Source organism: Embiotoca jacksoni, unplaced genomic scaffold (assembly GCF_022577435.1).
Source record: "Embiotoca jacksoni isolate LCO1_2020_lvr unplaced genomic scaffold, fEmbJac1.0.p SCAF_44, whole genome shotgun sequence".
Taxonomy (NCBI): domain Eukaryota; kingdom Metazoa; phylum Chordata; class Actinopteri; family Embiotocidae; genus Embiotoca; species Embiotoca jacksoni.
The window spans coordinates 2,579,691-2,596,758 of NW_027185397.1; the positions used below are offsets into that span (position 1 = coordinate 2,579,691).

Genomic DNA, 17,068 nt, shown 5'->3' on the forward strand with positions numbered 1-17,068 from the left:
GACCATATTTGGGCGAGCCAGGGGAGGAGCAAGCGGGGGATCTGACCCAATTTGATTGGAAACCCGGAGATACTACGTCCCGCCCACCGATAGCCGTATCTTGACTGCACCACAGGCCTGTCAATCAAACAGACACGCCCCCAAAAACAAGACTTTTTTAAGCTTATTTCATAATTAATTATGGAGAAAACTAATAAGGGGTGACTTCAACTAGCAAAACCAAGATAACTCATGGAGAAATTGTATTGACTGAGAATTTTATTTGACTCGTTTAATGGGACTCTAACGAGCCGGAGGCTTTTCGGAGCAACTTCTAGTGGCACTCTGTGGTATCGCAGCTTAAGGCACTTCCTCATCGGCCTCATTTTTCAGATCCGGAAGCTACGTCCACTTTTATATACAGTCTATGGTAGATGTAAGACCTCTAAAAGAAATTTCACAAATTTGTTAAGATCCATGAAGTGAGCACTTCACCTTTTCCAATATAATCCATCCACCTGACAGATGTGGCGCATCAAGATACTAGGTTAACAGCATAACTACTGCACAGGTGTGCCCTGGACGGGTCATAATAACAGGACACTCGAAAATGTGCAGTTTTATCACCCAACGCAATGCTACAAGATGTCATAACGCCCCAAAACAGCTGATGCAACAGTTGGTTTTATACAACCAAAGAATTTCTGCACAAACTGTCAGAAACCATCTCAAGGAAGCTTGAGAGGAAAAAATGCAAATGCTCGCATTTAATGGGGTCTGAAAGTTTGTAGGACTTTGTCATTTATATCTTCATCAATAAATACCAGTTTACAGATAGTAGACTGATGCTGACAGGTATGTTATGAACGGAGTGGCTCATGGTGGCAGGGATGTTGTGGTATGGGCAGGCATAAGCTTAAGACAATGAACACAGATGCCAGTTTGGATGCAAAGAAATATGAAATATGTTCTTTGATTTGATTTTCTTATTGTTATTTTCTAAGGCTATTGCATGGTTAAATCCGTAAACTTTATTTCATGAAAAAAATATGGGTATCTGTACTGGGAAATTATACATGGGAAATATGGTTGGGTACACAAACCTCTGCTCTAGACAATGAGGCTGACAATCTTGATGGTAAATTTATGAAGCTAATGAATGATTTAACAGCTACTGGTCGTATTACATCCTACAAAAATAAAAGTTTAATTAATGGAATTATTTTAATACTTGGCTGGTGACATTCAATTCTAGAGCTCACTGAGGTCACTGCAGCAAAGCTTTTCCTCCATACAGGATACAGTGTGGATGTTTTAATACATTAACCCGGTGAACCGTTGGCTATTTTCAGGGCGATTTCACTACCTTCACTTTTAAGTGAAGTTTTAGAGATTTTTTTATATTAGCCTTTATATCAGGGGGAAAAAAATACAGCTAACTCAGCTATAGTGCAGGCCCACAAATGTGTTATTATTATTATTTATTTCATACAAAGCGGGATGTAATGTCAGCCCTATGTTGGAGATGGTACAGAAGTCAGCTGTGATTTCAACTGGACTGGCTTAAAACGCTTTGTCATACAGAGAAACGACTGGTCTCATCAGAAAAGGTAAGTTCTGCTGTTTATTTTCCTATACAGTACGTTCTGAAGTGAGTGGGACTTCGGGATTCATTCAATGAAGAGTAGCGCTTCATGCAGAGTGCAACGTCGACGCAACCTCAACTTCAATTGTCTCCGCAATGCTTCGTCACACAGACCGACATTTTTTGGAAAGATCAAGTTGTGCAGTTTCACGAGATATCCTACACATGGTGATGAATACTCGCTACGCTATTCAACCGAGATTAAAGAGGAGTGAATTTGAATGCACTTTGCGTTCGTCGGGTTCTCAGGGTTAAAATACCATTTTTTCTTGTATGGCTAAAAAAAATGGACAAACAAATTGTGTTATCTTTTAAAATTTTAAAACCATTTTTCTGCTCACCTGATCCAAAAGTTTCACTGAAAAACAAACTGCCTCTAATAACTAAATGGGCTGCTGTGAGTTTTTAAACTCCTACCCATTGTTTTAGCATTGAAGTTAAAATTGAACTCCAGAAATAGAACAGACAAAAAAGCAGGTATGCAGTCTAACTGCAGTTTGCAGGTTGTGTTGATTTTCTGCAGTGAAGCATTGAAGCAGAAGCACTTTTTAAAATAACGATGCCGACCGTACTCCACTGTTAAGGGTTTTGTCAGTTACATTGAAAAAGGCACTGGGCTGCAAGAAGTGCTGTTAAAACAACAACAGTTCTGTAGAGGAAAACAAGGAAGCCCTGTCGAAAGGAAGTCTGATGACAACAAACTATTTTGTTGATGTTTGTATAAAGTCCTGGCTGTACCGAATGACTGACTGACTGACTGACTGGCTGACTGACTGACTGACTGACGCTGATGAGTCAAACATTTCCGAGTAAAATAAGTCAATTTTCATATTTACTTCTGAGCTCTCCAGAAACAGCAGGACGTCAGGATCCTTGAGTAGAATGGGATGATTCACTGTTCGCATCAAATACCTGAAACATAGAAAAAAATACTAATCAAAAAACAAATTTGCTTTTGGCAAAACTTCACTTATTATCAGTGTTTAACTTATAATTGCCTTGGAGGAGCTAGCAGCCACACTTATCTTAAAAAAAATAAGGTATTTATTCTTTATCAAGGCCTCTTGGATGACTACCATTCTACCACCTGCCTCTTAATGTTTTATAATCCCAGTAGTCTGGGATCACCTCTCTCTCTTTATTGCTTTGTCTCCCGACTTAGTAGGATCAAATTGTTTTGGTCTTTTCCTGGGATTTGTTAACAGTTGCCAAAAAAAAGAAAAATCACCAAAAGTTAAATATTCATCGGAAATGTACCATTATTGTAACCCTTTATTACGTAAACCAAAAACACTCATTAAAAATGAAAGTGCTATCATTGGAATGTTTTTTGCCTATTACAACCCCCGTTTCCCCAAAAAAGTTGGAACGCTGTGTAAAATGCAAATAAAAACAGAATGCAATGATTTGCAAATCCCGTAAATCCCATAATCGTTTGGGAACTGAGGAGACCAGTTTCTGGAGTTTTTAAAGTGAAATGTTCTCCCGTTCTTGCCTCATATACGATTGAAAAGTTGCTCTATTATTGCCTAAAGATATAATTCTAGCTGCAGTTTAGGGTCTCCTTTGTCATATTTCTTATTTTAGTAATGCGGCAAATTTTTTTAAATTGGAGACAGGTCTGGACTGCAGGAAGGTCATTTTAGCACCCGGACTCTTCTGCTATGGAGCAACGTCTGATATGTTGTCTTTAGTCTATCTGCAATAAAATATTGGTTTATTTAATTTGCAAATCATTGCAATATTTACATTTTACACAGCAGCCCAACTTTTTTTGGAATCAGGGTTGTAACTTTAAAAATGTCCATGATTGTAAAACTTTTGTCCTAATTAACCCTGCTCATTCGTTTGCATACACGTGTCCATCAGCATGGAGTTCTGCAGCTCTGAGCTCTAACACCTGTCACTGGCTGACCTTCCAGTCAATCAAGCACCAGCAGGAAAGGGCAGCAGAATGTCAGCCTCGTCCCCCTCTCCTTACCCCCCTAGTATTCAACGCACACATGAAGATGGATGTTGTGATAATTATGTATGTAATATTTGGGGGGGTTAACCTTTCAACCTGTAATGTTCTGACCAAGTTGATCTTTCCTTTACCATGACTGCATACATGCACATACACACACGCACGCACACGCGCACACACACGCGCACACACACATACACACACACACACACACACACACACACACACACACACACACACACGCATGCACGCGCATACAAAAACAAGAATGCAGGACTATCAGCCTGTGATGTAGTTACCTTAATTTTTTGTTAGCTGTGTTGATGACAAAGTGTGTGTGTGTGTGTGTGTGTGTGTGTGTGTGTGTGTGTGTGTGTGTGTGTGTGTGTGTGTGTGTGTGTGTGTAAGTTATCACAAAAGCAGAAGAACGAAAAAAAAGCACAGGTGTAAATACTAAAATGAATGATGGCTACATTCCTTTTAGCCGCTTTAGTTTCAAACAAGTCATCGTGTCTGCTGAGAAAATGGATTTTCACAACTGCAGCAATAGCTATTATAGAAAAAATTATTTTTCTTTTTGTCCTCCATCAATCCATCATCTTCCCCTTTTCCGGGATCGGGTCGCGGTGGCAGCAGGCCAAGCAAGTTGGTCCAGACTTCCCTCTCCCCCACAACACTTTCCAGCTCATCCTGGGGGATCCCGAGGCATTCCCAGGCCAGCTGGGAGATATAATCCCTACCAGCGTGTTCTGGGTCTTCCCTGGGGTCTCCTGGCAGTTGGGCATGCCTGGAAAACCTCCAGAGGGAGGCGCCCAAGAGGATCCTGATCAGATGCCCAAACCACCTCAGCTGACTCCTTTCGACACGAAGGTGTAGCGAATCTACTCCGAGTTCCCTCCTGACGTCCAAGCTGCTTACCCGATCTCTAAGGCTGAGCCCAGCCACCCTATGGAGGAAATTAATTTCGGCCACTTGTAGCCGCGACCTCGATCTTTCGGTCATGACTCCCAGAGGTCGTAAGCATCGGTGAGGGTCGGAACGTAGATCGCCTGGTAAACTGAGAGCTTTGCCTTCCGGTTCAGCTCCCTCTTCACCAACACAGTCCAGTGCAGCACCTGTTTTACTGCTGCAGCTGCCCCAATCCGCCTGTCGATCTCCCGTGAATAAGACCCCGAGATACTTAAACTCCTTGAGGCAGGCACTCCGTCCCCGCCTGGAGGGAGCAATCCACCGGTTTCCGGCAGAGAACCATGGCCTCAGATTTGGAGTTGCTAACCCTCATCCCCGCCGCTTCACACTGGGCTGCAAACCACCCCAGTGAATGCTGGAGGTCATGGTCCGAAGAGGCCAACAGGACCACATCATCTGCAAACAGCAGAGATGCGATCCCGAGATCCTCGAACCCGACGTTCTCCTGCCCCCGGCTCCGCCTAGATATCCTGTCCATGAAGGTCACAAACAGGATCAGGGACAAAGAACAGCCCTGGCGGAGGCCAACACCCATCAGGAACGTGTCTGACTTATTGCCGAGAATACGAACACAGCTCCTACTGCGGTTGTACAGAGCCCGGATGGCACCCCGAACTCCCGCAGCACCCCCCACAAAAAACCCCGAGGGACCCGGTCGAAAGCCTTCTCCAAGTCCACAAAGCACATGTAGACTGGATGGGCAAACTCCCAAGACCCCTCCAGTTGAGTCTTGCGAGGGTAAGAGCTTGTCCATTGTTCCACAACCGGGACGGAATCCGCACTGCTCCTCTTGAATCTGAGGTTCGACAAACGGTCGGAGCCTCCTTTCCAGCACTCTGGCATAAGCTTTGCCCGGGAGGCTGAGTAGTGTGATACCCTGATAGTTGGAACACACTCTCCGGTCCCCTTTTTGGAAAATGGGAACCACGGACTGGTCTGCCAGTCCATGGGCACTGTTCCCGACCCCCATGCAACATTGAAGAGGCGTGTCAGCCAAGACAGCCCAGCAATGTCCAGCACCTTCAGCATCTCAGGACGGATCTCATCCACCTCCGGCACCTTGCCACCGAGGAGCTTTTTGCCAGGGATATGGGTGCGACCCCCCCTCCAAGTCTTCAGACACTGCCTCCTCTCCAGGGGGCATGATGGTGGGGTTTAGGAGTTCCTCAAAGTGCTCTTTCCACTGCTCTTTTTGTCCTTCAGTTTTTAATCTCCAGTCCACTGTCTCTTCTCTTTTAATACTTTCTGGTAATTCTGTTTTAACAGTCTTTCTCCAATGAATTTGAAGACTTTTTTAAAACCCAACTCAATACCTCTATCACAGTCACAATGGGAAAAGAATGACAAAAAAATAAATACAAATATCACAGAATTTGGAAATCTTGTAAATAAAAAGTAACTGATTTCTTTACGATAGATTTTTCAATTGTTACATTTCTGCTGACCATAAACCAGTATTGCAAATTCCCATAAATGGGCAGCAGAAAACAAAATTCCGCTGCATTTTCGATTCTTCTGTGTTTTGTTCTCGTAATACCTCTCTAGTGCTGATCTCCTCTTCTCCACAAACTCGTTGGAAGAATGGTCCTCCTTCCCCACCTTCACCTTGGTCATCCCTGCAGACAAGAAGAGATTCATTTACATAACTGATAACCAAACACAACAAGGGCGGGATACTAATTAACATAAACACACATTTGTCTGTTTTCACTCACAACTCATAGAACGTTTTACACAAACTCTATTTATGTATGTATTTACTTCTCATATGTTTCCTATATTTATCTACATCCAGCTCTTCTTTTTATTGTCCAACATGAAAACAAAATATAATTGTCTTAATGATGACTTGAACTCAATTGCTCAGATGCTAAACCAGGTACTTAAGTATTTCAGTGCAATTTTACAACTGATTTTTGAAAAACTGAAAAAAAAAAATTCGGGATTCATTATCCTGATTTTATACAATATTTGAAGGCCCATGGTTTCCATTGCTTGATGCAGTAAGCGATCATTTTTTTATATCAACAACAGTGCTATAACATCTCGCTGATGTTCTTTTATGTTCAAATTTTGTTTTCTTTTAATGCCACAGAACGGGTTGGGTATAATTTCTCATGTTTACAATACAATGAGCATATTGGGAGAGTTTGCTGGCATCCTCTGATAGGTGGGAATTTCCGCAGGAAAATAAGCATGGCCTTTATGTGATGGTGGTAGACACCAAAACGTTGTGTTACTATAGTGAGTTCAAGTGACGGGTACTGAGCAGGATTCTTTGGTTTTCTTTAATGTTGAATGCAAAAATAAATAAGTAAAAAGTCATCTTTGCAGGGTTCAGACTGCGGTGAAAACACAGACAACTAAGTATTAGTTCCAAGAACTACCTTTCAGAATGGATTTTGGTGGAAATGTGGTTTTGATATCAGGTGCATGAATGAGAAGATTAAATGGTGTGTCAGACAGCTTATTAGGCTTAGTTGAAGATTTATAGGAGAAAAGCTACCAGATGGGACTTTTCAGAGCAAAATTCACCTCTGACTGAGCGTTAATGTGAGCTATAAAGTCAACTCTAGCACAACAAACTCAGAGGTTACACTAAACCTGCTTTCTAGACAGTCCCATTGGCCCAACAGTGGGTGGGTCACGTGGCATTGGCTTTACTTACCCACAATGCTTTTCTCCGGTGCAGGGGGGACAATGTAGCCTATATGAAGGTACTTGGAGGCTAGTTTACTGTGCAGACCCAGGAAATCACTGAAACGCCTTTTTACTGAAAACTCATTACACTTGAACAGGGATATGGAAGTCTGGGTGATAGACAGAGAGAGAGAGAGAAAGAGACGGAGAGAAAGATAAGAGAGAGTAGTCAACGACTGTTGCTTCTGTCCTGTTGGTTAAAACACAAAAAGTTAATGGAAACATCGGTTTGAAAGGCCTGTAAAAGCTTTCAGCCACAGCAACTTGTGGGGAAGCAGCAAGTGTGCTTCCATCAGCACTGCTTTTAAGAACTTTATGAATTCACAAAGTACTGTCAAGGGAAATGTGGGAAAATTAAAAAAAAAAAAAAAAGAGCTTATATATTGCAAAAGAAGAAAAGTTGGGGTATTGATACGCTAGGATATCAGGGAAGCTAGCTCAGTTAATACTTTTAAAAGGAAGCTCAAAACATATCTCTTTACATTAGCCTTTAACTAGTTACTCTGGAAGCTCTCTTGCACTTGCCTGCACTTGAACTACTATACCTTTAAAATGCATATTGCTTATTTCATATTTTAACTCTGTTTAATTTTATGCATATTATCTGTTTCTCATGCATTTTATCGGTTCTTATCCATTCTATCTGTTCTCATGCATCTCATTTCTTTTCTATAATTTAAAATGTTCATTTGTATCTGTTTTTATATGAAACACTGCATGAAATTATCTTGCTGTAAAGCACTTTGAGCTGCATTTCTTGTATGAAAGGTGCTATACAAATAAAGTTTATTATTGGCATTATTATTTTTAGGTTAAACCTAGTATATGATGTATAGTTGTAAAAGGGGACCATTTATATACATTTTTAAGGTGTTATTTTGTTTATATTCCAAGAGTTTAATAAAGTAACTTTCCGTGATTCACAGCTCAAACCAACGTCTTTATCTTAAACTGCCCTTTTTATGTATCCCCTCAATTCAAGGTCTCCCTCCCTGAGAGTCTACTGACTTCTGTTTGGCCAGCTTCAAAGAAGACGCAGGGCAGCACCCACTGCTTGTGAGCCCTGGCTCATCCTTTTGCCATTGTGGAGGCACTAAGAGTCAACTGTAAACCTGCTAACTAATATTAGCTCTCATTTTTTGATCGGAAATGTCGACTTTCTCAGATCCATCCGCACAACAGCACAAAAATCCACAGGATCACAGATTACAGCAGGACATCTCAGATGGTAAACATTAATCTAATTTTTTGGGGCTTTTTGTGGGACATAACAATGAATTTAACCTTTTAAATCACAAGTTGTGTTTATAAAAAATGTTCTACATGGTATATGCAACTGTTAATAGGTGTGCATGTGGAAAATGTGCTAGAATCGCTAGTAAATTGTTGTTCTGCTGTCACAAAATGACAGAAAGTTAAAGTGTTTCCCATCTCACTGCACCATATGGTCATGCTGTGCCTGGACTATGTGACCATATACATATGTGGATGAATTTGTTGGGACCCCAACAGCTCATGGAAAGAAATGTGCCAATTCTCCTAAGAAAACGATCAAATTGAGTCTGTCAGAGATTTGCAGGTGACACATTCTGGGTCTGGGTCGAATAAGCAATATTTACTTGGAAACCTATTTAAAATAGACGTGCAAAAAAAACTGAATCAGATTCTACATCTAGAGCATATGTTCAAGCGAATAGCAGAGACAAACCAATTTCCAATGACATCATCAATTAGCTTGTTTGAAGATTGGCTGCACCCGACTGGCAAAAAAGAGAAGTTTTCGATCAAATCTAGGTGAATACCGTTGTAGTGATTTTAGTGTCATGTCTTGTCGAAGGTGAAAAATTAAACAAACCACAGCCATATTATTCAGTGGTCCATCTCCATTTTAAACTTTGACTTGATCTGCGCTGACGTACCACACTTGAACTAAAGGAGGGACGAACCTACTTGTGTTTTTCAGAATTTCCAGAACAAACAATGGAAAAATGGCGTGGTATCGAGAAAAGAAATATCAGCATTATAAGGTTTGTTACAAAAACACTGTTCGAGTCTCGATCTACTGCGGGCTGCTTTGTAGAACGTTTATTCACAGCAAAGAAAACTTCCAGGCTAACAGAAATGGTACAGAAACAGTGGTAAATACTGCGGGAACGTAGAGTGCAAGACCCGTGTTTTAATACTGTATTATGAACACTAAAAACCTGGACTTATACCGAAAAAAGAAGAGCCTTTAGTTGTGCTTTCTGCCCGGAATACATTTTACTAATCACCTTTTATTTTTCTTTGTTTTTATACCTCATGTTACTTTGATAAATGTAAGCAAAGGAATAATTTAATTTAACTGTATCACAATAAACGCTTTGTCTTTCACCTGACTTAATCCTACAGTGCTAATATAGCAAGTAGTAAATGACTATGTTTCCAAGACACAAACTGTGCTTTTTTTTGTTGTTGTTGTTGCATCTGCATGCTAATGTGAGGCCAGTTTTTTTTTTACTGTATAGTTCTGGAAATTCAGAAGAAGTAATTCATGTCTATATTTTTTTAGTTCAAGCAGAGGTCAACCGTTATTGGCTTAACCCAAAAAGGTCAGCATAGTTTGGGGTCAAAATTCAACAAATTTCAGCTTCTGCTTCACGCACACCATAGATCTGAGGATATCTGAAGGTGGCATATATCTGATATCTGACTACACATAGACAGTAGTGGAGAAGAATACATAAACGAAATTGTGAATACACCCGTCTGTCACAAGAAAAAATTCTCACCCTTGTGTGTTTTATTGAAAGAATGTTGAGAAACAAGTTTTGCTTCAAATGCTTTAGATCCGACTAATATATAAATAAATGCTTTACCAATAAGCATCACTCGCCATAAAAACATAAATAAAATAACCAGTTTGATAAAAATCTCACCTTGGTCGTCACTTTGTAGGCCATGTATGCATTCATTCCATCACCTGGAAAACAAAGTGGAATCACACAAAAAGTTATATAAATGTATTTAGGCCATAAAATCTCACCAGTATTTCGATTATACAGTGAAATACAACATTGTCCTTTCAATGTGTCACTCACTGTTTAATTAGCATTAATACTTTAAACAGAATAACTGACGCTTGAAACAGGAACACACTCAGCTCATATATCACACTAGTTAAACTGGTTACATAAGTTTTCTTGTGGCAATATTTACTGTCTCTTGTTTGACCTTTTATATATTTACATACAGGGACTGTAAAACAAGTTTAGGAATTAAACCTCTACCGCGTATGAAATATCAGTCCTGCACTGTCAACGCACATATTAATGGTTAATAACCCCCGAAACTTTTTTCTTTAGGACAGACTTCATGTTTTTAGCTCTGAACTGTGTTAGTTTGCATCCGGACTAATGTGTTAAAACAAGTTACACAATAACACAAACCAATCGAGGCAGTTTGTTGACCAGTGTTCTATATGGTAAAATAACTGTTTTTTTGTCAACAGATCTTTAAAGAAGCCCCAAATTAAACTTGCAGAAATTGCTTATGTGTGGCCAGGAAATGTATAGCAATGACATGGAAATCTGATTCCCCTACTCTCATCGACTGTGGAAATGGACAGTTATATTCCTCTTGAAAAGATTACATATGATGTCAAAAAATGATATAATTATTTTTTTTACTATCTGGCAGCCTTATTTGGAGTACATGGGTACAACACTAACAGCACCATAGGACCGTAGCTATTTGAAGCTTTGAGCTACAATATACATTGTGCTGTGCTGTGTCTCTCTTTTTGTTGTTGTTGGTGTTGTTTTGTTTTGTTTGGGGGAATTTATATTGACTTGATTTATTTATTTACTTAATTTTATTTCATTTATTTGTGTATTTTTCTTTCTCAATTTGTTATGTAATGTTCTGCAATGTTTAATGTTCTATATGTTCTCTTGAATTGTTAAAACGTTTAAAAATAAAATATTCCAAAAGAAAAATGACTGTTTTTGTCAAGGGAGTCTAGTAACTTTGAAAAAGGGCAATATAGCAGCTTAAGTTCCCCCTCATGAGAAAGGGCTGCGTGATGGCAAGGCAAAGTGTTGACTCACTCACGGTACAATTTCTCCTATGCGAAAAAGTATCTACCGTGAAGTCGGAGCCACAAAAGTCCCACTACACCGAGTTCTGAGAACTACGATGGTTCTCAGTGACTACACTGCAGAGAAAAACTTGAAACTCTGAAAAAGTTCTTGCAATACGAAATCGCCCGAATTTTGCGTGTTATCTATAAACTTGGTCAGAGCTGTTTCCTTGTCACTTTTGGAATCCGACCCCACCCGAACCCGCCCGTCGGTTAGCCCACAGGGGACACGGGTCACAGGTGACCCACATGTCACTACTACAGAGCTTCAGTGGTGTTGTAACAATAAACTATTAGTGCGGTAATTTGTTAGAATGATGAAAATCTGTAACTTAGTAGACTGTTGGCTTCTGTCGATGTCGACTACATTTTATTTCATCGTTTTGGGGGCTGATGGGAAATGTGGGCTAATGAGACTGAGGAAAATGTTTATAATGCTAAATAACCAATATCTTTTGGATTTTTCTGACTTCACCTGTTCTTAAATACGCCTCTCATTGTTCCAGGATATTCTAGGACTATATAAATGCAAAATCAAAATACACTCACCCACTTTCTCTGGGTCAGACACTGATATGTGCATGTCAAACGAATCACCATCCTCCTCCTCTTCAATCTACAGAAACATGGAAAAAAAAACTGTTCTTCAAAGAGACTACGATCACTTATTAATGTGATAATAATATGTCAGTTTTAGAGGTTATAAGTCTGGTTTTCCCCAAATGATTGACAAATTCAGTGCGTTGCAAATATACAACCAAAATGTATTTGTTCATTTTGACCGATCAGAAGGAAATTAAAGTGCCATGTGGCCACAAAGAAGTGTCACCTCGTCGAAGGAGGAGTGTGTGAACATGTCGTCATGGGCGTGGCCAATGCGAGGGGTGATGACAGAGGTGGGAGGGGTGATAGGAGTGATGGCGGGCGACGGGCCATCAGATAGCAGGATGTCTCTTTCTGGACTGTCCAATGAAACCTCTTCTGTTGCTTCTACAACAACAACAGCAGCAACAACAACAACAACAATACACACACACGCACACACACATAAAAGAGAGTCAGTGAGTGTGTGATAGGGCAAAAAATTGTATCCCTTTAGAGAGAGAATATGGACATTACTTGTTGTGGGTAACATGTGCACACAAACAAAAAATGGTACATTGGTTACCAGAGTTACTTTACTTTCAACTTCTCTGCACTCATTTTGTTATTATTCGTCTTTTTTATTCTTGATTAATTCACTTGATTTTTTTTTTCTTTTCCTGTTAAAACCCTCTTTTGTTATATTTATGGACACAGTTAGGGCTGGAGGGGAACAGCAATTTGATCTAAAAAGAACTGCCTGAAAAAAAAAAAAAAAATCATAAAACTTCAATTTTTTTTAAAGCATTGAAATCATAAAACATGTTCAGAGTCATGATGAAACTAGAACAGTGAGCAAAGGAACACCACAAGTTTCCCAAAACTATGTTGTCTTTTGGGGATTTTCTGTTGATTTTCTGCCACTGCCTCCATGCTTAAGAGTCTGTAGCCTGCAGTTCCAAAAGCTCATCAAACTGAAATGACTTGCACCCATCCTCATAAAAGGTCCACGGGGGGTAATAACGCCATTGGATTTAACTGCTGACCCTCCAGAAAGTCAACCTCACACATTAACAAACTGGCGTGCACGGATTAATATGCAGGGCGATTCGGTCGGCCAGCTTGTATCCCCAGATGGAGATCCCGAATCCAGTTGGCAAAATGGCCACACCAGGCGACTAATTTCTGTGTTTACTTTAGGTCAGCGTAGAAAAGCAAACCTAAAATGTGTGCTTTGTGTGACTCCTCATTTCCCTGAATCTCTACAATGGAAGTGGAGTGCAGTGCATGTGGAGCTACCACAAGCCATAGAGCAACAATAGCCACATTAAAGGGAAGTAAAGGAGGTTCAAATGAACCAAAAGGGTCCACCTGGTGTTTATTCTATCAACTAACTCCTAATATTCACATAACATAGTAGTTGGTGCCAAAATTTGGTTAATATTTGTGCTACATTTAGATAGAAACCTTGCAACTGGGACTATATGAACAGACAAATTATTGAAATGAATCAAGGAAAACCTTTTAAACTTCAGACAAATCATATCAAAGAAATACTGCTCTTATTGTTGTAATAAATCATTGATGTCTCAAAATTGTCAAAGACTTCAGACTCTAGATCATTTATCATCATTGATAAGCCTGAGAAAGACAATTACATTGCTTTTAAGAAGTAGGTCTTACTTTGCCCGATCGTTACAATGTCTGTAGCTTTCCCTTGTTTTCCCTGTAGCTCTATGTGGTCCTGTGAGGTGCATGCGATTCTCAACGGATAGGCAAAACTCAGCATAATATCAGCACATCAACGTTGTTTTGTAATTTTTTTGCGCTCGCATGATACCATAAAGAGGTAGGAATTTATGTATCTGTGTACGTGTGACGGACATACCTGCGAACAGATCCTCTGGATCGTCATCAAAAAGAGAGTCTTGTTTGGGTCCGTTTGAGTTGGTGCTGATCTCTTCAGGAGATTGACAGGCTGGTTGTGACTGTACACACAAAAACACAGACACACACTTAAAATGGGACTTCTTATGCAGCAGGCAAATGTTATTTTTAGAGGAATAAAAAAAACGTTTGTTAAATAATACATGTTTTGTAAACAATATCGTGGATTATAATAATGATAAGAGTCCTGATATTACTTATTGTTTATGATAAGACAGACATTCCTTTTCATTTTTAACCTTCATTGTTTTGCTGCACTAAGCTCTGTAGATATACACACTGCCGTTCAAAAGTTTGGGGTCACTTAGAAATTCCCTTGTTTTTGAAAGAAAAGCACATGTTTTGTCCATTAAAATAACATCAAATTGATCAGAAATATTTTGTAGACATTGTTAATGTTGTAAGTGACTACTGCAGCTGTATACAGCTGATTTTTTATGAAATATCTACAGGCCATTCTCAGCAACCCTTCCAATGGCAAGTTGTATTTGCTAATGCAAGTTGATAATTTCAACAGGCTAACCGCTGAAAACTGTTGTGCTGATTAAAGAAGCAATACATCTGGTCTTCTTCGGACTAGTTGAATATTTGAAATATCAGCAGTTGTGGGTTCCAGTAGTCTCAAAATGGCCAGAAACAAAGAACTTTCTTCTGAAACTCGTCAGTCTGTTCTTGTTCTGCGAAATGAAGGCTATTCCATGCGAGAAATTACCAAGAAACTGAAGATCTCGTACAACGCTGTGTACTACTCCCTTCACAGAGCAGTGCACACTGCCTCTAACCAGAATATAAAGAGGAGTGGGAGGCCCCAGTGCACAACTAAGCAAAAGGACAAATACATTCGTGTCTAGTTTGAGAAACAGACATATATACAGTGGTGTGAAAAAGTGTTTGCCCCCTTCCTGATTTCTTATTTTTTTTGCATGTTTGTCACACTTAAATGTTTCAGATCATCAAACAAATGTAAATATTAGTCAAAGATAACACAAATAAACACAAAATACAGTTTTTAAATGAATGTTTTTATTATTAAGGGAGAAAAAAAATCCAAACCCACATGGCCCTGTGTGAAAAAGTGTTTGCCCCCTAAACCTAATAACTGTTTGGGCCACCCTTAGCAGCAACATCTGCAATCAAGTGTTTGCGATAACTTGCAATGAGTCTTTTACAGCGCTGTGGAGGAATTTTGGCCGACTCATCTTTGCAGAGTTGTTGTAATTCGAGCACGAACTGCCTTTTTAAGGTCATGCCACAGCATCTCAATAGGATTCAGGTCAGGACTTTGACTAGGCCACTCCAAAGTCTTCATTTTGTTTTTCTTCATCCATTCAGAGGTGGACTTGCTGGTGTGTTTTGGATTATTGTCCTACTGCAGAACCCAAGTTTGCTTCAGCTTGAGGTCACGAACAGATGGCCGGACATTCTCCTTCAGGATTTTTTGGTAGACAGTAGAATTCATGGTTCCATTTATCACAGCAAGTCTTCCAGGTCCTGAAGCAGCAAAACAGCCCCAGACCATCACACTACCACCACCATATTTTACTGCTGTTGGTATGATGTTCTTTTTCTGAAATGCGGTGTTACTTTTACGCCAGATGTAATGGGACACACACCTTCCAAAAAGTTCAACTTTTGTCTCGTCAGTCCACAGAGTATTTTCCCAAAAGTCTTGGGGATCATCAAGATGTTTTCTGGCAAAAATGAGACAAGCCTTAATGTTCTTTTTGCCCACCAGTGGTTTTCATCTTGGAACTCTGCCATGCAGGCCATTTTTGCCCAGTCTCTTTCTTATGGTGGAGTCATGAACACTGACCTTAACTGAGGCAAGTGAGGCCTGCAGTTCTTTGGATGTTGTCGTGGGGTCTTTTGTGACCTCTTGGATGAGTCGTCGCTGCGCTCTTGGGGTAATTTTGGTCAGCCGGCCACTCCTGGGAAGGTTCACCGCTGTTCCATGTTTTCTCCATTTGTGGATAATGGCTCTCACTGTGGTTCGCTGGAGTCCCAAAGCTTTAGAAATGACTTTACAACCTTTTCCAGACTGATAGATCTCAATTACTTTCTTTCTCATTTGTTCCTGAATTTCTTTGGATCTTGGCATGATGTCTAGCTTTTGAGGATCTTCTGGTCTACTTCACTTTGTCAGGCAGGTCCTATTTAAGTGGTTTCTTGATTGAGAACTGGTGTGGCAGTAATCAGGCCTGGGTGTGGCTAGAGAAATTGAACTCAGGTGTGATAAACCACAGTTAAGTTATGTTTTAACAGGAGGGGGCAAACACTTTTTCACACATTACCATGTGGGTTTGGATTTTTTTTTTCTCCCTTAATAATAAAAACCTTCATTTAAAAACTGCATTTTGTGTTTACTTGTGTTATCTTTGACTAATAGTTAAATCTGTTTGATGATCTGAAACATTTAAGTGACAGACATGCAAAAAAATTGGAAATCAGGAAGGGGGCAAACACTTTTTCACACCACTGTGTACATATATATATATCTTTTTGTTGTTGTTGTTGTTGTTGTTTTCCATACAACCCCCTTTCAAAAAAAGGACAGGGCAACAAAAGACTGGAAAAGTTGTGTCATGCTATAAGAAATACCTGGTGGAATAGCTCACAGCTAATTAGGTTACCTGACAAAAGATTAGTCACAAAATTCATTATAAAAAGAGCATCCCAGAGAGGCAGAGTCTCTCAGCAGTGAAGATGGGGAGAGCTTCACTGGTTTCGGAAAGACTGTGTGGGGAAATAATGCAACAATCTGAGAATAATGTTCCTCAAAGTAAAATCGCAAAGAATTTGTAGATTTCATCATCTACTGTACAAAATATCATTAAAAGATACAGAGAATCAGGAGAAATCTCTTTACGCAATGTTGGAGATCAGACACAATTTTGTAGTGGAAATCACTGCATGGGCTCAGAAACTCTTCTGAAAACCATCCTCTGTGAACATAGTTCATTGCTGCATTCACAAATGTTGGTTAAAAAAAAACAAACATAAAAACATGATCCAGAAATGCAGTGGCCTTATGAGGGACGAAGCTAATTTAAGAAGAACTGAGGGAGAAGTGGAAAACTGTTCAGTGGTCTGACAAATAAGAGATTTGAAATTATTTTTTGGAAATCATTGACACTGCTTCCTTCAGGAAAAAGAGGAGAGG

The 17,068-nt window shown here is 39.8% G+C and overlaps 1 protein-coding gene across 2 annotated transcripts in view; it reads right to left on the minus strand.

Annotated features, from left to right (window-relative positions):
• The window catches only part of snx2 (sorting nexin 2), a 54,468-nt gene that overhangs the window by 29,904 nt on the left and 7,496 nt on the right, over nt 1–17,068 (minus strand). For both annotated transcript variants that reach the window (XM_069169321.1, XM_069169320.1), the window contains exons 2-8: nt 13,850–13,949; nt 12,209–12,369; nt 11,929–11,995; nt 10,178–10,221; nt 7,228–7,369; nt 6,097–6,175; nt 2,461–2,536 (exon numbers count right to left, since the gene is read on the minus strand). In XM_069169321.1, coding sequence (XP_069025422.1) covers nt 2,461–2,536; nt 6,097–6,175; nt 7,228–7,369; nt 10,178–10,221; nt 11,929–11,995; nt 12,209–12,369; nt 13,850–13,949 — 669 coding nt within the window. The remainder of the gene's footprint in view (nt 1–2,460; nt 2,537–6,096; nt 6,176–7,227; nt 7,370–10,177; nt 10,222–11,928; nt 11,996–12,208; nt 12,370–13,849; nt 13,950–17,068) is intronic.